Here is a 27,523-nt window from a genome sequence, read left to right as displayed (position 1 = left end):
CTGTGCGTAGTCACAGTAAAAGAATATACAAGCTACTAAGAAACAAGAAATAGAAGTTCTTTGTAGAATGAACATGCTGATACAGGTCAAAGTTTTGAAAAAAATGTGATAATTTTCACTTTTCACATAAATGCATTGGACTTTATACACTGAAATGTATATGACATTCCTGTGGAAGCGCAGAAGTAAAACTCTCTAACCCTCGAAACCAATAGTATGAATACAAATCCCACAAAAATGAGAAATGTGCCACTCAGACTCATGACAAAATTTAATCCTACTGCAGTATTTTCGATACATCAGGTGGAGAAGCAACAGGCTGAGGACAAGAAAAAGAAAAGTTTTAAGGCAATACAGAGAAGTCACAATGGTGTATTTCACACATTAATTGACAAGTTAGCTAAGAGAGGATTTACTATCATAACTTTGATTGGAATAGGTCTTTCTTAGTCATCTTCCTGGCTGCAGAACAGGAAGACCAAAACATTCTTCACTTGAATCTTTTCAATGTTGTGACCTCCTCCAAACAAATTATTTAATACATGTCACTAGATAACAAGATTTCCCCATCAAGAGATAAGTGCTTGAGCACAGATCTCTCCAATGCTTCATTAGAAATGTGGAGGCTTCCTAGCCTCAAACGAGGCAGTCATCACATCTCACCTGAGTCATGTATGCTGGACATGAGTGCAGGTCATAAATTACACCTGGAAACATATAAATTTCGTCAGAAAAGACAATATTTTTTTTTCTGCCAAATGTGTTATTCTGAATCTTTGAAAGTGCATTGTTCCAACTGAACGCATTGATTTTATTCCCAGAATTACATAATATTCAGAAACGTCAACTCAGTAATCACCTTGAACAATGCCACTCTAAAATTTTTTTGGATTATTCATGAAGAAAGACAAACCTTTCTTTCTTCCCTGTAATAACAGCCTCATCATAAGGCATCTACTTTTTACTTCTAATGACAGCCGGTAAAAGAAAGCATTCTGTAGGAGTGGTCTCACCCATGAGTCTACACATTTTTCATCTTTCCAGGTGGGTATATTCCACATGTGCAGAGTTACTCAATTTAGATTTAGTGGCAGCTGATTTTAACTGCTTTGCAGATACACAAACGATAAAGTGGGTTGCTCTCAGTGGAGTTTCTAGAAAGACAGGAGCATACATAATCCTCAAGGTCAGATCCTCAGTATGGCAGGTACAATGCCATATATTCTTTTTCCACAGACTCCGGCCTAAAAGTACATAGGCTTTTCTCCTTTGCTACTCCAATTGGAAAGCTGTTCCAGATACCCAATCATCTTACCGATAGTTTTCTAATGGTTTTCAAAGCAAGGATCAGTATAAACTCCTGTGATTTTGTAACTTCAGTACAACTTTATTTCTTAAAATGTTTTTGTTCCCTGGCATAGATGTTTCTTGGTGTCATCATGCTGTATCAACAGCACCATAAACAAGAAGCTAAATCTCACCTGGAAAAGATTTTCCCATCCCTGAAAAGAATAAACAATCTTTCCTTATTACCACTTGATGCAGACAATTTGTGTTCCTTTTCATACTAGGAAAGGCTTCTCCATTAAGCTTCTGCCCTAAAAGAGAACAGGGAGAAGAACAAACAAATGAAAAGCTGGTATTTGTTTATCTGAATATATAATTAAATTAGAGCAATTATTTTAATTGCTTAAACTGAGCAAAAAATAAAAAGAAAAATCCAGCTTTAAAATGTAATAAAATCACACTCCCTGTTCTGATTTTCAAAATAAATACTAATTTGCTATGTGATCAGTAGACACTGCTTCAGGAATCAGTAATAGTCCCTAGTTGGGATGGAAGAGCAGCTACTCAAGAGATGAAGAACTAAGAAAGTGGTATGGCCTAGTTATAAAATAGATCTTGTTGGAGTAAAGTGATGGCTAAAGGGGAGTTTGGACTGCATTTACTGTTGTAAAAGATTCATGTTGCTAAATTCAGGCAAAGGACATTTTTCAGGAGGAGATATTTCTTTCCTGAAAAATGCTTTTCTAGCCAAAGATTCGTCTCAAAGATGAAGCTAGAAGAGGCTTTTCCTTTGGACTGTCCAGAGAAAATAGTGAAGTCTCAGGGGTTAGGAAGTTGGTATACAGTTAAACTAATAAAATAATCAAAAGTATTGCCTGCATGTTTGGCAATCTTTCTTTGACTTTGATTGTACTGGAAATAATTATGTATCGTTATGCACATATGCATATATTATACAATATTTGTGCATCCCCTGAAGTCATATTCCATATTATGCATAAATGAACATTTCTACATGTAATGTTGTCAGCCTTAGAATGGCTTATACTCCTCTTCCGTGCCACAATGCCCTACAAAGAAAAAAACTATATATATTCTAGTACTGTCAGAATACATATGTTTAGAACTGAAGGAAGAAAAAAACTTCAGCTGAAGACAGTAAACACCTCATAAACATAACTGACTTGTCACACTGTTATGTTAAAGATTATGATGTGAGAAAACATAGCTTAAATTTTTATCAGTTTTACTGGTGGAAAAGGAAAATATCTGGGATTTCTATTATAAACAGAGTACTAGTTCTGTAGTTCGTAAGGCTACAAATAAAGTGCACGTGAACTGTACAAATGAAAAACGGCAGATAATGGCACAGAAATAACATGCGAATAAGCATAGTATAAATATGCAGAGAGATAGATACTGAAAATGCACTCTTGAACTCCAGGACAAAGAGTAGCTAAGTGGTTAGCTCAAGACTACAGATTGCTTAATAGCACCCTGCATTATAATAAACCTCCTCTGAGTTTGGGAATTTTGTATATGTTGCTGGAAACGTACAGAATGATTATAGTCAACTAAACACAGCACACTAAAAGCAGCAGGGGTCATACCAAATACCTGGTTCTTTCAAAAGTGTGTCTCTCGGCAGTGTAGTGCTCTATCAGCCAAGTGAACTACGAGCAAGAATCCTAAATAACCCAGACAGCCATTGCTAGATTCATGAGACAACAACGTAAGCTTGCTCTGATATAATAATGTTTGCTCCAAAACCAGGCTTGACTGCCCCAAGGAATGAAAAGGGGCCAGCATAGCTGGGAGAAAAGCCATTTTAAGCAGCAACTACAAGCATTTGTCATTGCTGGAGCTCCTAAGGTGCTGCAGCTGGAAATTAAAGCTGTGGAAAATCTGAGGCAGGGTGGCAGGGTGGTGGCACCGTGCTACGAATCTTAATCTTTTGGAGCAGCTGTCCTCAAATATGCCGGGTGGCACATAAAGTGACGCTTTGTCCATGCAACCCTAGAACAAAGGAGCATATGGCTTTTGCATGAGGGATATGCTTCATCCCATCCTTGTTGTCGAGCCTGAGAGTTTGACTTCCTGAGTTTTGAAAATGAAAAGGGCTATGGGATTTTTTAACTAAAGGAAAAGGACGATTTTCTTTTCCTCCACACAAACTCAGCAGGCCTTCTCCAGATCTGCAGTGGTACCAACAATAACAGAATTGCTTTCAGTTAGACATTGGCCATGAACATTTTAGCCAAAAACAGGAGTCTCAAAAAAGTCACAAATCCCTAAAAACAGGTCATTATAGATGAAATCAGCTTGCAATTTTAATTATAGTGCTTGTTCTTGTTATAATGGCTTTTGTCAAGGCCCTTATCATACAAACTTAAACCATCAAACAAAATAACCAAGATGTAGAACATTTTACTTTCAAGTGGTTTTACTTTAATATTTAATATTTCCAACTAATGCATTTCAGATTTATTATTCTAATGTGTTGGGAGCTTATTTTATCCTTGAGGCACCTCATACCATGGAATAAAGACAATTAGGCAGCTTTTGTCAGTTCAGTCATTCAGTTAATGAAATATCTAATTCATCCATTAGCAGGCTATACCACAATTTAAATATTCTACCAATCCTCAGACTCTTAACTATGTTATCCTACTGCATACCAGCCATGCTTTTCCCAAAGGCCTGTGAAGAATGAGCTGCACAAGTACAGAATAGTGAAAACTAGGGTTCAGGCATAATGAATTTCACCCTCTGAGTGTTCGTTGTGTGCTTTGCAAACCTGCTTATACTCCTCATCTTTCCATGGTATTTTTGACAGACTCCTGAGAAGTGAGAGTCTTTCTCTTCATATAATGTTAATTTGCTTATTTCTGTCTCTTCATTTAGAAAACATTTGAAATGGTGCTGATATGCCTTTCTTCTATTTTGTAGCACATCTAAAACATGTCTTTTCCCTGCTTCCTCTTTTTTGAGTTGAATGTTATTCAGATTCTCTCCCAGACAATTCTCAGATAACTAACTTAGTTTTAACATGGTCATAGTTTGGCCTTTTCTGGGCACAACAGGATGCAGTCACACCTTACTGAGAAAGCCTGAGCAGAAGTATCTCGGGAGGATGAGACATCTTTCTAGTTTCATTCCAGCCATTCAAAACATCCATCTTCACCTATTTTTTCAGATATATGTTCTGATCTATATTACTTCAAATACAAACAGTTTTCTGTACACTGTCCATATTTTAACACCTTTAGGCTGATGGCCAGATTTGGGACCAAGAAGATTTTCCTCATGCCAAGCTAGCATGAAACCATGGTGGTTGTATGTTCATTTGCAGCCTGAGAAAGGCACATTAATTGCAGGACTGCCAAAGTATACCTTATTTAATCAGTTCTCTGGTACTGCAGAGATCAGGAGCACTGGTATCGCACTGCAATTTCCTGTTCTGAATATGAGATACATGTGCGCCAAGTCTCACCAGGACCTCACTGAAGTTGCTTGGCTTTAATAGGTGGGGGTATATTGGTGGAATATGTAAAAGAGTATTGTGCTCTCTTTTTTGTGCTCTGGCCTTCATTTTCACATGCCTTTGGAAAGGAGGTGAACTTTTATTCCAGTTTCTCAGCTTTTCGGGTGATGTTTATGCCAGGCTTAGCCTGGTTGCATTCCACTCCTTTTTTTTTCTCCCCAGGCAGTCATCTCACTCAGCACCTGCTTCAGGGGTTTCCTCTGTAGATACACTGTTACCAGACAGGCAACAGTAGTTTTAAGGTGCCAGGAAAAAGCTGCTGGAACAATTTAAAGATTTTTGGTGAAAGGTAACACAAAGATTAGTTTTACTTTTTCCTCTCTCCGTGCGGAGGCACATTTTGTAAAGCATTATGAACCCCGCTGTTCGCAGACGGTCTCCCCACCCCTGCCAGCCGGGCCGGGCCGGCCGCCCGGCCACGCTGCGCGCCGCGTCGGGGCACGAGGGCACAGTTCCAACCGTCCCTCCTCTCGAGAAGGGGCCCGTCCGCCCTGCCTCTGAGGGCGTCAGAAGTGACCGACGGGGCACTTCAGCACCCGCGCTGAAGCACCGCGGCTCTTTAAGGCAGAAATCGCAAACGCTGCGCGTTTCTCTGCCACCTCCTGGGCACCCGCCGGCGCTGCCAGGGACGAGCCGCGCCGCACACGGCCGGGCCCCGCCCCGCCGCCCCCCCCCGCCGAGGGGCCGCGCGTGAAGCAGCCGCCGCCGCCGGCTCGGCCTGGGGCTCGGCGCGGCTCCCCGCGGCGGGCGGCGGCGCAGCGGGCCGGGCCGGGCCGGGCGGTGGGGCGGGGCCTGGCGGCGGAAAGTGCTGAGTCACGGGCTGACGCGCCGCCGCCGCCGCTGTCACGTGTGGCCGTGCCGGGGCACGGCTCCCGCCGCCGCCGCCGCGCAGAGCACAGCACAGCGCAGCTCAGCGCAGCACGCGCGGCCGCCGCGCGCCCCGCTCCGCTCCCCCCTCGCCCGCCGAGGCGGCCCGCGCGCGGGGCCGGCATGGGGCTGCTGTCGCAGGGCTCGCCGCTGAGCTGGGAGGAGACGCGGCGGCACGCGGAGCACGTGCGCAAGCACGGCATCCTCCAGTTCCTCCACATCTACCGCGCCCTGCGCGACCGCCACAAGGACGTGCTCAAGTGGGGCGACGAGGTGAGACCCCCCCCTTCCTCCCGGCCGCCCGCCCCGCGCAGGTGCCGCGCGGGCTCCGCGGGCCGGGCCGGGCCGGGCCGGGCCTCCGCGCTGTCGCGGAAGCAGCCGCGCGGGGGGAAAGTTCAGCCCTCGCTGCTGCCCCCCGCCGCCGCCGCCGGTTTCTTAGCAGCGTCGCTCCCGGCGTTATCTGCTGGCTTTCAAACGCTGAAATAACTTTCGGCGCTCTCATCAGGCGCCTCCGAGCGTGCCGCCGCCGGCCTCGCGCGGCTGGCACCCCCCGAGTGGCGCCGACTGGTTCCTCTCCGCTTATTTTTAAAGCGGTGCCTGTGTAGGGCATAAAGCTTTTGTTTTCAAATTCTAGCCACGGGATTGATTTTCAGGAGAGGAGCAAGAGGAGGCGGGAGCCGGTCGCCCTTCGTGTTGGATGCCGCCTGCCCAGGGCGCTCGCTTGCAGGGCCGAGCGCCTGGCTGGGCTGCGCTGGGTGCCCTCCGTGGCCGGACAGCCTCTCCTGGGCCCTGCAGCGTGAGCCTGTGGTGTTTGCCCACGACCGTAACTTGCCCGTGTGGAAAGGGACCTGCTTTACTGCCTCGTGCTTCTGGCGTGAGTCAGCTGAGCTTCAGGGGAAGGAGAAAGAGCGGGACGATCGCTCGGGTTGTGACTTGAACTTCGCTGCAGGTACTTGTGTCTGAGGACCACAGGTTTATTCAGTTCATACCGGTATTTCCCTGCAAACCTGCTCTGATTTGCATCCCAGTCTGAGCGGAGGCTTGCTGTTGTGTTGGTGCTTAGGATTTGGCTAAGGTCCCAGCTTTCCCCTGGGATGGAGAGCTGCCTGGCATTTGCTGAACTGGAAGCCATCCTCGTTTGTGGTGCAAATGTGGTCCAGGATCTTGCTCAGGTATCTGGCGTAACTGCAGGAGAGCTGAAGAACACAGTGCAAAGCAAGCGGTGGAGGGGCTTGTCCATCACATTTGCATCTCCTGCTCTGGTCCCTTGCTGAACTGCAAGGATGTTTGCAAGAAAACTCTGTGGTAATAATAGCTGTGCACAGATGCTCTGTGTGAGAGGAAGGTGCCATTCCCATTGTGCGCCTTGAGAGACCTGGTCTCTTAAAATAGGTTCTTGTCTTGAGTAAATGTTACCATATTTTATATAAACTAGCAAGGGAAGTGCTGCAGCTCATCTTCTTTCAACAAGAGCGAGGGGGCTTTGCTACTGAAATATGTCCTGTGAAGGGATTGATACAGCCAACATGCCTAGTCTGCGTTGCGTGGTTTTGCATCCAGAGCTATCTGGACTTGGCAAGTTTAAATATACTTCTGTGTGTATATACATATATATGTGTGTGTATATGTGTATATGCATACATGCACACATGCATATATATAATGTCCCTGGCTGACATCTCTGTGTCCCTAGAACTCTTATATGACTAAAGCTATGCTGACAGAAAAGAACATTTGTTATCTTAGCTTGTGATGTGTGCCAAAGGGGTAGTTAGCTACACTGGCAGGCATCTTCTGCTGTTGGCACGTGCCACCTGTATGTGGGGGACAGTGGCAGTCTGTGGCATGGTTAAAGCTGCAGAGGCTCTGTAACACAGACAAGGCCTGTTTTGCTCTATAAAGTCCCTTGTAAACAGACTTAAGTTGAGGAAGATAGGGAACAGATTTCCCCCTATTATTCTGAGACTTTGCTTGAGAGTTTTCTCAAGAATCTTTAACATGAGGGACTTACTTTTCAGTGTTGTATTTCAGCTTTTCTGCTCAAATCCTCTTCTCAGGGTGAGATTTCATGATGCAGCTAAGGTTGGTCAATGAGCGTGCTGGTTGGGCTTCCCTCTCCTTGCTCGAGGCTTGTATTTTTTCTGCTTGGCTTGCGTTGGCTCTGGCTACACAGGATCAAGAAGCTAAACCAGCAGAAGACTTTCTTCCCTTTTGTTTTTTAGGATGGTTAGTTTTCTCAGCAGATCTTCCACAGTTTCACTGTGAGATCCAATAGGTTCTGGTGGTAGCATAGGGAAAGTGACTGGGACACGTGGAGGAAGGGAGCCAGCAGAAATGGCCCTTGCAGCAGCAAGCTGTGCAGTAAGCAGCGTTAGCTAAGCGTTACATTAGGTAACCTTAGCTGTACAGTAAAACTTTACTCCAAGGGCCTTGTTGTTACTTTGGCATGGAGAGCTTACAGGCACAGGTTTTTATACTTGGTAAATGGTGGCACATTATGTTTAGGAAGAAGCACAATTTGGTTTTGTCTTGCCTAGTGACAACAAGCAGAATTTTGAGAGCAGTATAGTTTCTGACAAGGAGGTAAGAGCCGTGTTTGAAATGCCTATAAATATTTAGAGAAAGTCGAGTAACTCGGTTCACCTACCTCTGGTTTTAGCAAATGGTAATAACCTCAGGTGTGGCAACTTGCCTTTATTCTACTGTATTATACAATTTCTTACATAATACAGCACTTACATTAATGTACCAGATACTTGTTGCCAGTCGGCTCTTGTGCAGACAGAAAACATATATGTCTTCATAACTTACTTCAACTGTGCTGTGGATAGACCAGTGGCGAAAAGCAATGTTCATCTTTGATTTCTCCTTTCAAATATCTAGTTATTAGAAAGGGGCACCACATTTGTATGCAGCTTAGGTAAATCAACTAGCTGTACAGTTTTCACAAAAAGCCTTTTGTGCACTTTGACCTTCATATGTGAAGTCATAGCCTGGGGGATGTTTTATAGTCTTAAAAACTCTTGAAGATAGAAATCAAGAGTGGAAATGACAGCCCTTACATTAATGTTAGTGATGAAATCAGAATAAATGAGATTACTGTTGTGTTCACAAGATGCTTCCGAGACCAGATATGGTGAAAGATATATTTTTGTACTTCATTTTTAAGGGATGCCTATGAAGAAAAATCTACTTAGCATATACTGAGTTTGTCTTTCTGTGCAGACAAACGTATTTTAAAGATCATTCCCATCTAGCTAATTCCAGTGTGAAAAAGCAACATAGTTTGCGAGTATAGAAACACCCTTTTCTTCTTTTCTTTTTCTTTCTTGTTTCAACAGGACTCCTCTATATGTATTGTACAACATATGTATTGTGCATTGTAAGATTCATTACGCTAGCTGTGGCGGTCCTTTAGGATGCTTGTGACCTATTATGGATCCCACTCCCCTTGACTCCGAGTGAAATTGAGGGGAACTGTTACGCTTTCTGTCTCTGGGCATAAGACGAAAGTATTAAGGCGTGTTAACGTTCAGAGCAGTATGGTGGCACTTCTGAAAGAAGCTAGCCATCATCACAACCTGTGTTACAAGGTAGTATTCCGTACGGCTCCCGTCCTCCCCTGACTGAAGAGCTGGAAAAGTCAAAACATTGATTCTGCTACCTCTTGAGGAAATAAGCTATCTTCTTGTTTTCAGGATTAAGAGAACTTGAGGAGATAAATTGCTGTTGTATTTTTTTCAGGGCAGTTCTTTTTGGCTCTTTGCTTTCTGTAAACTTCTCACACGCAACCATCAAGGCCTTGCAGCAAAAAGAAGGCCCGCAGATGCGAATGTAACAGAGAGTAAGACTTGTCTAGAAAACTCTTCCTAAAGGACTCTTTGTACCTGCATTCACAGGTAAAGGTACTTTGCCTCTTAATCATCCTTCTGCCTCCTTTATTTTCAAACTGACAGTTGGCCTCTCTGTTTATGCTAGGCTTCTCCTGACAGTGGAAAACAGGAAACATTCACGAAAGTACCTCATCTTCCCTCAACAACACCCTTCTTGTTATCTTCACCTTACTACCCCCAAAATTTGTCCAGCCGGTAGATATTCTGGGGAGACTTCTATCTGTCATGCTGACCACTACTCTCTTGCATTTTCCTTGTATTTTCATCTTCCTCTCCCATCCAACACTGTATGTTCATCTTTGTGTTTTATTTCAGAATAGAAGTCATGGAACTTCTGTTCGTGCAGCAGATAAAAAAAAGTGCACCTTTTCAGTACTGCGATTTAGAATTGTAGCAAAGCCGGTAGGCAGCATGGAAAGCAAACAAGTAGTTTGTGCAGGTTGGCAGATGTTCACAGTAGCAGTTTGTGACAGTAAGGCAAAGGCAATTCTGCCGCTTCACACTTTTTATCCTGGAAAACTCACTTGTATGCTAGTACATTACCAATCTCCTGTGCTGTTCAGAGCTTCTTGTCTGCTGATTGCATTCTAGCTGACTGACGTTGCTTAAATTTCACTTTGCAGCTTAATGTGGACATGCAGATCAGAAGAGTGGAATGGCTGGCTCTTGCCTAGGCTTATTAGCTCCATGATTTTGTGCTGTGTGCACATGTGAGCGTACAAAGTAACACTGCATGCCTAGCCACATATACATGCGTGTGTGTGTACATACTCCTATTTGTGTATATATGAGGGTGGTTTTTAAAGTTTTTTTTGCAGTCTGTTTTGCTGCTGAGTGGGACAGGTTGGTTGTTCTGCAGGCCGAATGCCTGTCTGGGCTGCGAAGAATGATATAAGCAAGACAAGCTGGAAATGGAAAAATTGAAGGAGATAAAGAACAAGGAGAAGCTGCTTCTGCCTGTGAAAATGATGGGAAAGGAATAGTATATGTGAATGAAACAACAACCTGATTTACCTGAGCTTGTTTAGAGAAATTGGACATAATGATCCTTCTGTTGCATACAAGCATTGCCACTATCAGTGTTGTGGCATAGAATACGAGTGTGTTCAGTTTTTAAAGGGTCTTTTTCTTTGTGGGGACTTAAAGTGAACTTTGGATGTCTTGAAAATAGGTTTGACAACTAATTGTATGAGGCAGTGTGAAAAATGTGCCACCACACTGTTTACAAGTCAAAGGAATAAAATAGCTAGGTTTATGATGAGTTAAAATGAGTATTTGCTGCTCAGCAGTTCCTAACACAAGAAGCAAAGCAGCCCTTCTTCTCGGATGCTTCAAGAAGAGTGGCCATAGGTTTCTTACCAGAACATCCCACATGTGTTGCTTCTGATGAGAAAATGCATGATTCACTCTAAAGCTTTTTCTCCTTTTTCTTAATGAAAGGCTGGACTGTGAAAATCACACTTTCTCCTTTTGAGTGGTTCTTTCCAGGGACCAAGCTACAGTACTCATGTCTTACTGGTGTTTACAGCCTGTATATTTTCTCAGGGCAGCAACACTATGAAACTGATACCATCAGTGAAACCTGCATTAACGTCTACAGAATTTCAGACTGGTAAAATAATTGTTACAAGTTAAGGAAATCGATCTGGGTTCAGATGCGCAGTTTGAGGCTCATGCTTAATGTCTGCTACTTGTGCAAAACCGGAAACAAAGTCTAGGGTAATTCTTAACAATGGTGAGTCTAGCTGACCGGCTGTGTAAAGTAGGTACAGCTCCCATCCATAAAATACACAGATGAAGTTTTGCTTGCCTCTTCTCTAAAAGATATAAAAGGGATTTGGAGACAAAAAAGTGAATGCAAGGAAACATTTAAGTAGAGATGAGAAAAGACTGTGACTGATAAAAGAAACACTGGGTTCAGAGGACATCATGGTGTACAGGAAAGGTGTTCATCTTTCCTCATTTTACAAGAAATTTGGGTAAGCTAGTGGAAAGGAAAAGTAGCAAATGTCCTTTTAAAATAATTACTTACTTTACAAAGTCCAGATGTACTGTGGCATAGAATACCCTTTGTCTTTCAAGCTAAGACAGACACATGGACGACAATAATAGACAGTTCAGTGTGTGTATGTGTGTCTTTGTTTTGTTTTTAATCAAAGTGGTTTTTTAAACTTCACATGCTGCACGATATATGCCACTCCATCCAAACTGCTTAGGTGGATAACTTCAGAGTGGCTTGCCTGGGGTTTCTTTAACCTTCAGCTGAAACTTTCTAACTAGCTGTTGACTGGATATGTTGTAAATAAAATGGAAATCAAATAAATAGTTGTATTTTCCTAACTGGCAATAATTAATGTTCTTTAAAAAATTTCAGCCAAGTTACTAGTTACTCATCAATATTATGCTCTGATCATTATAAATTATTTTGAGAGAGGTGGTTAGTTAGTATTAGTGCTTGCACTCTTTAGAGGTTGGAGATTTTTCTTCCTCAATGTGAAGAGGAATGATCTCACTGACGGTCTCAGTTTGCATGCACTGCTGCAATAGATTGGTGTGCAAAAGTTGCCTTTTTTTTTTCTTTTTCCTTAGCTTTTCACTGGAGTCTCATGTTTATAAAAATACTAATGTAGTTGCAAGTCTTACAAAAGTATAAATTTTTTACATTTGTGCTCCCATCACTTTGATGGTCATCTTTAGTGTGTGCCTCCCCCCTAAAATTCCCCAAACAGAATGCATTTTTGAATTTCTTTCATGCAGAAATTCCTCATAATGGCTCCCTGCCAAATGCAGCATGAGTTAATGGATTTGAATGGTAGCTGTCTTAATCGATGTACTTGCCTGCTTACCACATGAGGAAAAGCAGCACTCGTGAGTGATTTGGTTATTTGTCATGTGTCTACATTTGTTCATGCTTTGTCTCTGAGCTCTATTTGACTGAATACAGAAAGGGACAATGACATTATTTGTTTACAAATAGAGGTAGTGCTTCCTTCATATTTGCACAGCTGCACCTGCTATATATCATAATGGCTTTCTGGGATAGGATTTGAAGGTATGATGTTAATGCATCAGCTGACACTGCCTGAAATGCAGAGACCTCTAAATGAATTCACTGATGCGTGCAAATAAAACTCCTTCAATCTTGATTTGAACAAGGTAGGTGCCCTTGAAGAGTTCTCGTACTTATTGCTGGGCCTTCTCTGGATGCTTTGGCTGACAGTCATGAAACTGCTTTTTTCACACGGCTGCTTAATCCCCTTGTTAGAGTTTTAAGGAAAAGCCTAAGCTAAACTACATCTAAAGCCTCTAACTCTCAAAACATGTATGATGTGTTAACCTCTCCAGTGACTTGATTATTTTGCTTTAACTTCCTTCCTCAGTTCTTCTGTGGCCAGGTCATAAGATATTCTTAGACTGTAGTGCAGAAATACTGACCTGCCTTTGAATAAGTGAGCATTACTACTGGAAGTGTTTGTAACATGACAGTCCTGAGCTCACTGTGGTGTTTCTAATCCTGTCGAAAATATAATATAGACCTACCCTTAGACTGCTCATAAATGGTAGGTACTGTTTTGGGTTTTTTGACTAAAATATTGTGCATATCTATAATTCTCTGTAAATACCATGGAAAACAGATCCAGCAGTTTTATCTGTGTAAATTTCTGATTTCTAAGCATGTGTTTCTATTAAGTTTCTTTTTACCTGGTACTGCTGCAATGGCTTAGCCTGGATTACCTCCTGAGCATTAAACTGCCTGGACTGTGGAAGAGGGTAACAAACAAACAGGGGGAAGAAAACCAAAAGATGCCTAATATCCAGAAGATTTGGCCCATTATGCTGAAGAAAACACAAAGGCTGAGACTTGGAGAGAGGACACAACTGTGAGAAGTCTAATGCCAGAGCACCAGGAATGGGCAAGGTGCTGGTATTTGGGAGGGTGCTCCTGGTCCCTGTGTGAGAGGTGAAATATTTGCATCTCCTTCTGTTTTCTTTACCCTAGACTGATAGAAAAGCAAAGGAGATTCTTATCTCTTCCTCCTGTCCCAGCAAGTGAAGATACAGATATGGGTCTTCTGCTTTACCTCTTTCCTAGTGTTTGGTTCTGTTCACATTATGCTTCTCCTTTAGGAAGCTTTTACTCCTCTTATTTAAGCTGCTATCAATGGGTTTGGAATTGCATTTATAAAATGTATTAGTCTAATGCTACTGGTACTTGGCAAAACTAAACTGGGTATTGCAGCATGTAGTTTATAGTGATATGCTTTTCAGAAAGCTATTTTTGCAATTCACTTTTTTTTGTTCTAAACAAACTATAATTTGTCACAGATAGTGACCTACCTCATGGTATACATTGATTTCCTCCTCTCCAATATCAGATCTTAATGAGAGGAGCTTTAATTACTTACTATTTGGATACTGGGTAGAGAAATATTCTGTTCACAATGAACTTGCCTTTTGTGGATGTCAAATTAGTTACTGTGATGTTCTGTTATGGCTTTTTAATTTATTACTCCAACATAATCCGCCTTTTGCCACAAGATTTCCTCTTCTCCTTGCTGTGCAGATACGTTATTTCAGTTAATAGTGTCTGAAAGGTAGAGTAGGAAGGATGAGTGCAGGCAGGAAAGCATTCTCTCACTTTCTGATACAAAAGGCTATTTAGAAGCTTGCAGCATATTTTTTCACAGTTGAATAAGTTGTGTTTTGGATTTTTTTTTTAATCTAACAGTTTATAAGTGAGTGTCTTAAATCTGTGTTTTTCTACAGAAGTCTAACATTACCCTAGTCTTTTTTTTATAGTATTACCTCTGATATTACACAGTACAATGGTCAAAGGAGAGAGCCTTTGTTCTTTAATGTGCTACATTTTGTTCTTTAGAAACATGCAAATGGTTATAATCTCTAGATTCAGTTTTCAATAATGCTGCTTCCTGGTTTGTGGTATGTGCTGCACAGGACATCCTTTAGTCATGCTGTATCACACGCAAAAGAACAAAATCTGCAGCCCTGATGTAAGCAAACGGGAGGGGGGACAGGCAGGAACGCTTAACTGGGGCTGGTCTTGTTAGCTAAGAGCCACGGCATCCCCTTAATTTTGTCTACAGTGCTCTTTAATATGGCATAGAAGTTTTTGATTTTTATACTTACTGTCAATGCGATATAAAACATTAGTTGTGTTCTTTTGTTTTTAGAACATAATTTCTGTAGGTCAGTTTTATAGAGAGCTGGAGAATATAAATATTTGCTTTATTGAATTAGCTGCTTTGAATATGTTTGATCAAATTAAGCATTTTGAGAAATACATCTGAATCTTGGTTTCACTATTTGTAGCAGATTTTTTTTTAAAGTCTTTCTATGACAGAAAATATCTGTCACAATATTGTGAGCATAGACATGCTCTGCCTTGTGCCAGTAAGTGGTTTGGGTGCTTGCTGAAGAGACGTGGGGAAGCCAGCTTGTGCTGTGTTTCCAGAGTTGTTTTCCTTCTACACTTGACTCCCCCAAGGGGTAGACCCTCCTTTGGGGGCTATTAAACCTGTCATTAAAGGTATGTTATGGACTGTGGCTCTGTTTCACCACAGCAGTGGTGAGAAGATAACTGTATTAGAAAACTATGAGCATTATGCTTTACATGTATCAAAAGTACATATACATGCAAAAAATTCTGCTTTTTCCATGTTACCGCTGAAGGCTTGCAGCAGAGGCTCTTTAATGAGCAATCACATTATTAAGGCTTTGTTTTGTAAAACATCAATTTAATGATACGTGGCATTTTAATGATGTATTAGGTGACCAACAAAAGGGGAAAGACTTTTTTTGCCGTAGCAGAGCATAACTAGTGAAATCTTTTTTTGAAGCTCTTGGGAAAGTTTAGATGGATTTTATTTTCTAGTAGTCATGTAAATATATGAGCCATTCTACATGAAAAGATTTGTATCAAGGGTTGTGTTGGCTTTTAGTAATAACAAACAACAGCCATGTGATCTTGTTTTGTGCTCAAGAAAAACTTCCAGTCTTTCTTAAAGCTCCAGGTCAAAGGGAAAGTACGTATAAAGAGATCTCTGATAATCTGATGTTAAGGTGACTCAGACTATCATTCCATATGCTTCTAGCCGTATTTGCATGGTGAAAACACTGGTAGCTACAATTATACAAAGGAAACTTTAATAAGATTTTCCTTTGGAAACAGCAGTGGTCCATGAATCACTTATGGTCAGGTTTTTTAGTCTTGGGTAGAAGTTCAAGAGTGTGGTGAGGTGAATGCAGAGAACAGTCTCTGCAGTATTTTTCGCAGGAGGATGAGAAAGGTAAAGAGTATACAAGTGTGCATGCTCTTCTCTCAAAAACAGTTTCTTTTTAGATGATAATTCTTAAGTTATTTTTCTCTGTTATATAATCTCGGCCTCCTCAGCACCATACTTCTGGGTTTACCAAAATGTAAGACTGTATGTTTACTTTGATTTTTATATACAGAACATGCCACTAAAGCAGAAATACCTCATGGCAAATATTCTGAGTATGTTAAAAGCACTTGTGTAACATGCGGGAACAGAGGTTTTACAGTCAAATACTAGACATATTTTGTTCCTGGTGTATTTAGCATAGTGATTTTAATCGAATGTGTGCTAGGTGGGGTTTTGACATTGAAAAGTAGACCACTAACGAAAGGCAAGTATTTGGACAGAGATACTGTGCTGAACACATACTTTGCCTTAACTTAAGTGCTCCTTGCTTTTTAGAATTGCTACTGAACAGTTGCTTGACTATTATTTCTTCAGTTTTAAGCAGTGTGTTTTATGCAGAAAGAATACATGTAATTATGGTCAAATAAAACCGCATGAACTCTAGAATTCAAATGCAATTTTAAACATTTTCCAGAAGACAATAGTCTTTCTCTTTGCTGCTGGGCAAGTTCAGTACAACTATTCGGTGTAATATGTAAAGAGTGGTTTGGCTCCTCCCCAGTTGAGGGTAATTCAAGGTCTGGCGTGCAGATTTGACATTAAAGAATTTTCAAAAGCCTTCAAAATTTCATCTCTAGGCAACTGTGCAAAATAATTCTGCCAAATGAAATACTACCATTCTAGGTAGTGTCCTGCCAACAAGCTATTGTGTAATTCCTCTTTCCTAGAAGATATGGCGGTTGAGTAAAAATCATCTGGAAGTGTTATGTAGTTGCAGTACGTTACAGGTCAGTGGTTCAAAGGAAGAAAGACTAGAAATAAAAAATTGTTTGAATAGTTATTCTAACTAGTATTCCTCTAAAGACTAGTTATTCTTTGTGTTGGCTCAAGGGTAAATCTGCTGTACTCAGATTTTTTTACATGGACAATTAGTTCACCTTTTGAATGCATTTAACTTTGAAGATTTTTCTAGGCTTATCTTTGTGTGTGTGGATTTACAGCTTTTGCTTTTCAATCTTTCCGGCAAAGCTGTCGTTCCCTCTTCTGGTGAGGTGTCCGCAGCATTTCTGCAAGCCACTGAGCAAGTGCGAGCTGACCAGAGGGATCAGTTGAGTGAAAGATGGTGCGCTCTCCTTGTTGGAGAGAGAGATGGCAACGGCAACTGAGGCAGCCTTTTATCCTCACCGGTGCCACAGTGCACGCCAGGCGGAGAAGGAGATGAGTGAGAAATGAGAGCAAAATGGTTTGTTTCAGGGTCGGAATGCCCACTGGACCGGCAGGTCCAAAGTGATTGCCTGCCTTAAAATGGCAGGGTGCGCTTTTCTGGCAGGCTCTTAGCAACACTTCTTGTCAGCCCTCTTCATCTGTAATTTGACCTGAACTGTGCTGTGCAGCTTGCTAGGCAGACTAGTTAAAATTAGGGAGAAAAATGAACTAAAAAGGAGTTTAGCAAAGTGATGAACTATAAAAGTTGGGTGAAACCCCATATATTTGGCTCTTGGGCTCTTGAACTTCTCACAGGCATGTTGATACTTACAGCTTGGCTGCAGTTCTCCAACCTTTATTGTGGTTAAAAAGTGTGTGAGAAGTCTGTGAATGAACAGCTGAAGTTAAATGTGAAAATGTGTGAACTCTGAATGTGCTTCTCTCTTTCTAGCTGTAGGCTAAATCTTTTGAAGAGCTTAAATTAATTCTTTAAGGATGCCCATTCAGTCAGCCTCTCTGTTGGCAAGATATTCTGTGGGCTGCTTGGAATTGTTGGCAGCTGTCTGAAGTGTTTGGATTTTTTTTCTTTTCTCATTAAAATTAATGACAGATCTTCTGTGTGTTAAGACAGCTTTGAAGAATTAGTCAGTGTTTCCAGAGGCAAGCATAGTAGTTGTTTCTAGAGCTGGATGTGTAAGTGGAGTACCTTCACTAGTGCATTCAGACAATGGAATACTTTGATTTCCTTGCTTTTGCCTCCTTAACTACATGTTTCTTTATGCTTTTGGAGTATTTTGTTTTGTGAAAATTTTAAACAGTGTGTAGTATAGTTTATAGAGAAGTACAGTGTTCACACTACTAGCTTATTGTAGTTACATTTGGGGAGGGATTTTTGTAAGGTAGTAGGCTAATCTCTGTAATAAAACACATTTACATTACACTGGACAGATGTTCATCTGTAGAGTCAGTGAATGCAATTGCAATTCTTTTGCCCTTCCTTCTGCTGCTGATCCTTGAAGGTGTTGTAAGGGCAGTGCGGTGGGAGGCTTGGAGTACAGCAGGTTTGAGATCCAGTCACATATCTGTCTCTACAACTTGGAGAACTGTGCACTTAATGTACCTTGGATAGTTTAGACTGGGATCAAGTGAGGATGAGTTGGCTAAAGCTTTGCCAGAGGAGGAAGAGAAGGTGCTGATTGTAGCAGAGCCTGTGTATGTGAGAGAGGTGTCTTTTTATTGCCATGGATCGTGGGTCAAGTGTTACTTGAGAGCAACTGGTACTAGATAATAACTAAACCAGTGCTTGAATGCATGCTGATTGACTGTCATGTCTAGTTACCTCAAATAGGTTATTGTGGCATAATATGCACAAACCATGAAATAAACCACACAAAGAAATGCTATCTTTCACAGAAACTGGAATAACATCATTACTTTTCATTAGGGGATTAAGACTTAATTAAAAAAAAACATTCAAAACATGTATAATTGCTCAGTGAGTCCCTCAAGTATTTCTGTGTAATCAAATTCTGTAGCATTGCAGACATTCCTGGGTAATGCTGGCTTAGATTTAATCACAAATCCCAACGGATGATTACATCCATTGACACTGTAGCTAGCAATAACTTTTCTCGAACACTGGATTGATTAAAGAATGAGCAGCCCACAGTTCTGTTTACAGCTTGCTGGAAAATGCTGCATAAGTTTCCCGTGTTTCGGAAAACTATACACGTCTGACTTCTGTACAAAAAAAAAAAAGTTGCTATGAGTTAGTGCACTGTAACTTTAAAATCAGCATCTTGCATAAATCTAAGCTCCAGACATCAAAATAGTAGATATCAATAATTATTCAGGGATGCCTTTTATGTAGCCAGTTCTAGACCATGTCACAAAACAAAACTGAATAGCGTGATGCAAAGACTGACAGAGTCTTGCTTTGGAATTTATGACTACAGCTTGGTGCTTGTATTAGATTAGTTGTGAAAGCCTCGGAGGAAGGAGTCAGTGATTTGAGAGCCTCCAGCCAAAGGAATTGTATATTGCAGTTGGTTCATCTTGGAGTTTGCAGAGCCATTACCCCTGTGTGGCATTTCCGTGTGTGATTTCTTCTTTTACCTGACATGCAAAACATCATACTTTGAAGCTGGTTTGTTTTTCAGAGCTTCTAAAACAGCATAACATGCCTCCTGCCAAATAGGTTTCAGGGCAATAGGTTTATATTAGTAAGTATTGAGGTTTTATAAGGCCCAGACAGCTGTCAAGTTGGTATATTCACTTTGCTCTAAAAGTCTTTCAGGTAGTTGTGATAGCAAGTACGCACATCAAGATTTGAAATGAGAGTGATCCGTGTTTGGCTGTTTTCTGGTAATATCTGCTAGGGAAACAGTTTTCTTCAGCTCCATAACATGTTATTGGCATCCCTTTCATTAGCCGTTGGTGGACTGTGTTCTCCACTGGTGTGGCACAAAGGGAGGGTGGTGGTAGTGGCTTAGGGAAGGAACATGTGATAAACCAGAGGTTTTGGGGGCAAGGTGAGATTAAGACAAGGGAAAGTGAGGCATTGGACAGGAAGGAGAGAAAGGCCATGGAAGTAAAGCTGCACCAAGAATGAGTTGGAAACCCCTGTGCTATATCAAGAGCTGAAGAGCATTAGCAGCAGGACTGCCACTGTTTCTTGCTTCCTGTGGTGTAAATGATGATCTGTCATATCAGTCTTCAATACTTTCTGCAAGTGATTAATGTAATGTCTTGTTCGATGTTTGATATGATGTCGTGTTTGTAGGATCTTTTTTTTTGTTCAGCTGCAGATACTTTAACTCTAAATGTATCAGAGAGATTCTTGTGACTAATAGTCTGCATGGGGTTTTAATTTTTTTTGTGTCTGAAAAATAAAGTAATATAGAAGCAAAGATGCATTCAGGAGTCTTTCTGTGGAATATCCACAGTCAGAAATGGAGGGAAAAATTTTCGAGGCTGTTTTAATGAATTTCAACTCTTTATTCAAAATGAAGCAAGCATTGGCAATTTGTCACTGAATTATCTTCTCCTATGTTTACTGTATTCATAGTTAGTAATTGCTTTTAAGCTCCTGTAGAGATGAAAAAGTTCAACCTGACATCTGCCATCCCTTCCTACTTAGTGCTTAAGATTATGTGCAAGTGCGTGTATGAACAAAATACTATCCGTTTATTTTGTTTTTATTTTTTACAAAAGGTGGAATATATGTTAGTAAAATTTGACCATGAGAATAAGAAGGTACGCTTGGTGCTATGTGGTGAAGAAGTTCTTCAAACACTGCAAGACAAGGGGGAAAAGGTAAACCCCAAGTGAGTAGCTGTTTCCTGTTTTGTTTTTTTTCCCTGTTATGCCAATGTACAGAATTTTTTAGAACTAATTTTGCTTTCAAATCTTTCAGTCTTCACTCAGTTAAGTTGTAAGCCAGAGATACCAATATTTTCAGATAAAACTAGGGCACAGAGAAGTGAAAGACTATAAGCAGACCTGCAGGTGGTCCACATACCTTGTGTTACACCTTGAAAAGGATGTAATGATGAACCCACAGAAGTTCAGATGTTTGGGTTTTTTTCTCTGTTTTCATGTCTGTGTCATCACAAACAGCAGTATTGTCCATCTGATCGTGACATGTGAGCCTGTTGTGGCCATCTTTTGAACCTTCGCCCTTATTTTCTCCAGGGCAAGAAAATGAAAACCAAGATTAGAGAAGTGGTTTCTTCTGTTTTCTCTGTTCCTGCTACTGTCTTTTGGAGAATGAAAAAGAGGGGCAAATGGGCCTTCTTAGCTGTCAGCAGACAAAACTTAGAAAGCACAGAAGAAGGTCCCTCTGCACTTACTCTTTATGCCCGACACTGGGCATCTCAAACAAAATAGTTCTAGAAAATAATTAGATCGTATCACTAAAGTATCCAGAGAACAGTGAATTGCCTTTTAATTGATGGCAGCAGATCTGTTTTTCCAGGGCAGAGAAATGAGACTGGAGGCAGTGCAGTGTTTTGGTTGAAAAGAGCCAAAAGCAGGTCACAGATTACAAGAAGTTAGAGAAACATTCCCTAGTGATGATAGGCCTGTGTGCCCTGGGCCTGTCATCTTCTTTCTGTGTACCCTCACCCCCTGCCTTCCTGTAAAGCTTTCTTGCCTTTCTCGCTGAATGTCAGAAAGGGGGAATATTGAAGGCATGGAAGAAAGGAGTGCCTTGCTTTTAGACTTTACACTTGAAATTACTGCTGGCAGAAGGAGGACCAGTAGTGGAAAATTCTGCTGTGCCTTTGGATAGAGCATGCTCCATGGAGATGAGGCGGCTTGTCAAGGGGATGGGAAAGTTTTACTTTCCTGGGGTAAATACATGCACTCACATTTCACTTTATTTCTTAAACTTACAAATTTATTTGAAGTATGACCATGTTTTCACAGGAAGGTAGAAATAAATTTTAAGTGTAACCTTTGCCTTGCCTTGTACTGTGGAAACAGCTAAATGTTCTGTTTAGCAAGTTTCAGCTAAAACCCCCCAGAACAAGACTTGAGCCAGATGTTAAAGATGATTACAAATTGACACAGAGGAATTCTGTTTTTTTGCACTATACAGCAGCACTTCAAGTGCAGAACTGTGCCTTTATTTCTTTTAGCTGTTTCCCTGTGGTCTCCTATTGGAAGGTCTAATTCTGCAAAATAATCAGCTTTGTTAATAGATGCTATTTTTTACATGTTGCATTCTTTTCTGAAATTCAAGCTAATAATTCATCTCTTCTGAAGTTGTATAAAAATTTAAACTAGGCTATTCTTTTATTTAAGTCACCCAACACTGTGGCGACCAGAGTATGGAAGCTATATGATTGAAGGGACACCTGGACAGCCATATGGGGGAACGATGTCTGAATTTAATACCGTACAAGACAACATGAGGAAAAGAAGGCAAGAGGCTGCTTCTGTGCTTAAAGAAAATGAGGCTGTTTGCACTGTGACGTCATTTCCAAGGTTAGATTGTTGTTTGCTTAAGAAATGCAAGGCTGTGTAGTGGTGAATATTTATGCTTCTCTCCTTATTACTGTATAGTTATAATGTACAATGAAACTGAGCAAAATATGTTTCAATTAAAGTAATTTAACCTAAAGTTCTTGTTTCCTAAAAAGAATATTTTGTCCTCATGAGACAGAAACAAATCAGTATCTTTCACTTTTGTAGGTTACTTTTAATCTATTATGATTTTGTATTAGAAGTCCTGAATACTGAAAACAAAATACCGTAAAGTAGTCCATAATCTTGATTTGACATGTCAAGTCACATATAAAAAGTTTCTCTACACCTATTTTCTAGGTTTTGATCTTTATAAATAGCAGCTTTGTTAAATGTGGCTAACCTGATCTAATTTTTAACACTAGTTATTCACTGAAGTACATGCATACTTTTTTTGGTGGTTTTGAGCACGCAGTAGAAGGGGACTGTGATTATCTTTACAAAATGAAAACCTACCATCTGTATAATCCTGTATTTATTGAATCTAGAAAGGAGCACCTTTCCTAAGCTCGTAACATCCTGACAAAAGATAATTTCCTCTTGTTGTTGGTGTAAAAAGGCTTTTGAAGAAATGATGAAACTGAGCATGTACTTCATTGCCTGGGAGAAACCATACCCTGTGACCTTCCTTTCAATATAATTCTAAGCAGGAATTTAGTATGTTCATTGTTACTAACTTGACCAGTCAAATGAATGAGGATAGTTGTGCTTAAAATAGTAACAAATTGTTCCACAGTAGAAACAGAAGCTGTTTCAGTTCAGCTGGTCTCATTGGCTGGTTTCTGGTATAGTACAGAATGCAATGGCTCTAAATCCTTACTCAGAGCATACATGGTACAAAATGTGACTTAGCAGCAAAGTTCATGCTCTTGAACCAAAATGCCTGAGTTATGCCCCATGAATGCTCCTTTAAGAACACTGACAAAATATGTTCCTTCCTAATGTGAACTGTACCAGATATCTCTATCCTAATAAGAGCTTATCTAAAGCAATATAAGAAGCTCTAAATACATTACAGAACTGTTTTTTTGCCCTGCAACCTTACTGAACAGTTATACGGGTTAATAAATTTTGTATACGAAGATTTCAGATGCAGACTTACACTTACTGAATGAGGAAGGGGGTCTTTATCATGTTAGAGATACAGGTAAATAGTTCTTCCATGGCTGTAGAAGGCAATACATGGGACTTGATTTAGTGAAAGTTGGTAAATAATAAAATGTACAAGTTGTTTATGACTTAAGAATCATCTCAAGCATGGTTTCCTCTTCCCTAGGCAGGAGTGAGAAATTAAATAGCATTTTGCCGTTCATCCTGACTTTCAAGTTCCTATTTGTTTGACTGAAACCTCGCCAAATTACTCTTCTGAGGTTTTTTTATTGTTATATCGTCTCTACAGTGACCTATATACTAAAAAAAACCATCTGATAGAGTGCTGACAAAGAGGAAAGGTAAAGAGTGGGCTTATTCAAATTAAAATAACTAAATTTAGTTTAAAATAAATGACCCCCCAAATGCTTGAATATTAAAATTACAATGGTGCTTAAGCACTGACATGCCTTTTTTTTTGGTAGCTGAAGTGCCGAATGGTTGGGATTTACCTGAGATGTCATAGCAAGTCATTATCTAACTCAGAAGTTAAAGGAGTATCTCCAGTTCTTAAATTTGTGAACCCTTGCCACTGGACCAGCAAATATGTTTTCTTAAAAACTACAGTAGCGAACTTTGCATAGTTAAACAGCTTATTTATGGCTTATTATGTAAGCAGTAAAGCTAGTTAAGACAACTAACAACTAAGAGGACAGCTTCTTTATTTAAACCAGGAAGAAGAAACTATAGTGAAGTGTATGTTTAGCATAAGTAGTATTTTCAGAAATGCGAGTGCGTTTCCTGGAATCTCAAGTGGCTTGTTTGTGTCTATTATCAGCTAACCTTTTTTTAAAATCCAAATATTGTGGCCTCTCTAGATAATGCAGTCTTTGTTCTATATACCATGTAGCCTGGAGAAATTTGTCTTCTGCTACTTAGGTAGATTGCTGGGAGTGGAACTGGTGAATTACTTCAGGAATCGGTGTTTACCAGTGCTCTCTAGACAGGCAGAATGGTGCTGCATGTCAGTATTAATGACAGGTACTAACATACTAATATGTGTGTGCATCCTGTGCACAGTACTGAAGTTCCCCGCTTCAGGCACTTAAAAGGTCCGTGTTTAGCATCCACTGGTGGACAGATGTTTAAAAAAATAAATAAATAAATCTCTGTTCTAACCTCCGTAGAAGTCAGTTGTTAGCAAGCACTGACAGTTCAATAGCAACTGTCTTAAGACTGCTTTCTGGCAATTCCAGGTGCCTAGGTAAGAGTGTTGAAAAGCACCTCGGAGATAATCAGTAAATACAAGCCTTTAAAAGACTTTTTATTCCTTTATCTACTAGAATCCTAATCACAGATTGTCTAATAGCTTTAAAATCACAGTCTGTTTGCTTTGTTGACTTGGACTCGCATTATTGTGTGATACAGGTTAGGGTGTCCTGGATTTACACTGCCAGAATGTGAGCCAACACCAGTAGAAGGAGGAGCATCAAAATCCCTGTTTTTTCCAGATGAAGCCATCAATAAACATCCTAGATTCAGGTAAGAGTATTTGGGGAGTGGGAAGGAGAAACTGAATACTTTTATTTGTATAAATTTCATATGCATACCTGCCACTCCTTTACATTACCGAAATAAGAGATTTATGTGGCTAGTTGCTGTACATATCCCAAGGACATGGAGACATCTGTGATGACATGTATTTTCTGTCAAAGTGACTTAAAGTAAACTGTTAAGTTTAAGTAACTTTATATAGGAGACTGCCATTATGGGGCTAGTGCTTTTGTCTTTGCTACTGCAAAATTGGTTCCAGTTTGAAATCTCATAGTTAAGCACTTTTGCTACAGCTAAACCAGCTTTCACGCAGGAATGTCACAACACATTTTATTGTGGAAATATCACAGTGATATTAAGCTTATTCTAGTTACCCTGGATTGGGGCATGGTATGAAACTACATGTGTAGTTCTACAAGGTTTTTTGATTATAAAATAAGACTTAGGAGAGCCAAAAATCATTCTATTTTGAAAACTAAGGATGCCTTTTCACTTGCACCTTTCTTCTTCAGTCTACAGCCTTTTAATTCTGACTGTTCTATCAGCATAGTACAGTGAAGTCCCTCAGAATAGGATTGACTTCACTGAAGAAAAATTCAATGTTGTATTTGTTATCATCTATTGTTAACTAAGGAAAGAAGGCTCCTGAAGGAAAATGCTGAAAATTAGTGAGACCAGTTGACATCCTGAAATCCTGAAAATTACTGAGAAACTAAATGTGAAAATATATTTCAGCAGACTCTCTTTGTTTTAGTACACTGACCAGAAATATTCGGCACCGAAGAGGAGAGAAGGTCGTGATAAATGTACCAAGTGAGTGAATTCTTTTTTCTTTCTTTCTTTTTCAAAATAATTGTTTGATCTCATACCCTGGTTGTATTTTCCATGCAGTATTTAAAGATAAGAACACGCCATCACCATTTATAGAAACATTTCCTAATGATGATGGAGAAGCAGCAAAAGCGGCTAAACCAGACTATATATATATGGATGCTATGGGTTTTGGAATGGGAAACTGCTGTCTTCAGGTAAAATGTATCTGCTTTCAAGGTGTAACAGAATGTTGTCTGCCTTAAACTGTGCCCTTTTTAAGACTTGCCTTTTCTCTAATCTCTCTAGCTTGATTTAGTTGTTGAATTTTCAGAGCAGAGAAAAGGGGAATAAAACAGCAAGCTTTATCTTGCATATGATAATGTGTTCTTAAAATCCGGGTTGGTTTGTTTGCACTCTGTTTCTTTTCTGCTAACTTGGTAATGTACTTTCATGCCTTGCCAAAAGAGTTTGCTTGATCACTGGACTGGTCAAATCCCATTCATTTGATCAAGCACCCTCCCCTGGCACTCCAACATCTTTCAAGAGTGAAAGATCAAGACAAGATCACTGTCATCTAGCTTCAGTCTGTAACTGAAGGACATTGTGGAAATGGAAACTGAACTGTCTCATAGAAGCATGGTGATCTTGTTTGGTGTGGGGTGGGTGGATGTGTTGTTTGCTTGTTTGTTTTTTAACCCTTCCCTATTCTGCAAAGCAAGCGATAACAAGTCATCTTAAATTAGAACATCTTAAATTGTGTCACCTTTAAAAATAAGTAGCTTTCTCCTTCAGTGTAATTTTACATTCTTTACAAACAGCAGTAACTCCTATATAGAATTCCTTATCCTTTGATATTTTTAGCAGTATACTAAGAAGCTTTCTTCTTGTTGCCTGCCCCATGAACATACCAAATCCGTGTGGGTAGCTGTCTTCTGTTAGTGTGTGCTGGGAGGCGTTTTTGGGTTTGTCCCTTTAATGTGTGCCCTCCTCATATGGTTCTCATTTCTTTGCCTGAGTTACTAGTATCCTAATTTTAAAGCACTCCCAAAACACAAAACTTGGATTTAATCCTTTCAAAATCTGTTTGTTTTAAAGATTTCTCTGTTATAGCAACCTGATGCTAGGGGCTGATGGCTTAGGTAGTAGCAATGTATTTTGATTTGTTGATAACATCTTTCTATTGCCACTCTTATCTTGGAAGCAGAAATAGGAAGAGGCTAGTGTGTTAAGTCTCTAGGGGATTAAAGGCAATTCTCCAAGCTCTTCTTGTTTCACGACATTGGTAAAAATAATCCCCATTCGAAACACTTCTCTTTGAGATTAAGAAACTAAAAAAGCTGAATAAACAAAATGTTCTTGAGAGCAGCTAAGGGTGATTTCTCCTCACTAAGGGTAAACTAGGGAGAATCCGATAAAGTAGCAGGGTGTATACAATACTGCATGTTTTCACACGGTATTAATTTTGAAATGGCCTATTTCTCACCATCACTATTTCTTATTTAAGACCAACAAAAGAAATACAGCCTTAGCTTTCAGTCCTCATATGAACTCGTCTAAAACTTTTAAAATTTGTATTTATAGAATACCATGTAAATATTCACCATCCTCTTAATCAGTGGTCAAATTCAGCAATCTTATTATTGTCGAAGGGAGAATGAAAATAAAGCTGGTAGATGCTGTAAGCAACTGCTTATGTATTAACAGTTAATTCTTGATAACTGACTAGAAGAAAACATGTACACTCTGCCAATTTCCCATAAGGCTTTTTGCGGTAGATGTACCTTCTTTTTTTCCATTCTCTCGGTATGCCGCAAGAACATGACTTTGTTAAATATATT

The 27,523-nt window shown here is 40.3% G+C and overlaps 1 protein-coding gene and 1 long non-coding RNA gene across 5 annotated transcripts in view; one reads left to right on the top strand and one right to left on the bottom strand.

Moving 5' to 3' along the window:
- Positions 1-253: 253 nt before the first annotated feature.
- On the bottom strand, positions 254-1,600 carry LOC112984875 (uncharacterized). Its single transcript, XR_003259607.2, has 3 exons — positions 1,482-1,600; positions 664-707; positions 254-319 (listed from the first exon to the last, which is right to left on the bottom strand). It is a non-coding gene; the product is annotated as an uncharacterized LOC112984875 (long non-coding RNA).
- A 4,037-nt stretch (positions 1,601-5,637) lies between these two features.
- Positions 5,638-27,523, top strand: part of GCLC (glutamate-cysteine ligase catalytic subunit) — a 36,857-nt gene continuing 14,971 nt past the window's right edge. Inside the window, exons 1-7 of one of the 4 annotated variants that reach the window (XM_064508573.1) lie at positions 6,464-6,647; positions 12,349-13,510; positions 20,415-20,527; positions 22,008-22,190; positions 24,747-24,860; positions 25,627-25,685; positions 25,764-25,900. In XM_064508573.1, the coding sequence (XP_064364643.1) occupies positions 13,502-13,510; positions 20,415-20,527; positions 22,008-22,190; positions 24,747-24,860; positions 25,627-25,685; positions 25,764-25,900 (615 nt within the window). In that variant the 5' untranslated portion in view covers positions 6,464-6,647; positions 12,349-13,501. Of the gene's footprint in view, positions 5,972-6,463; positions 6,648-12,348; positions 13,553-20,414; positions 20,528-22,007; positions 22,191-24,746; positions 24,861-25,626; positions 25,686-25,763; positions 25,901-27,523 lie in introns of those variants that run through there. The other 3 variants (XM_026103050.2, XM_026103051.2, XM_064508574.1) reach the window with 3 other exon arrangements.

Source organism: Dromaius novaehollandiae, chromosome 3 (genome assembly GCF_036370855.1).
Source record: "Dromaius novaehollandiae isolate bDroNov1 chromosome 3, bDroNov1.hap1, whole genome shotgun sequence".
Taxonomy (NCBI): Eukaryota; Metazoa; Chordata; class Aves; order Casuariiformes; family Dromaiidae; genus Dromaius; species Dromaius novaehollandiae.
The sequence above is the reverse complement of the archived record's forward strand: the minus strand, read 5'-3'. Positions and strand labels throughout refer to the sequence as shown.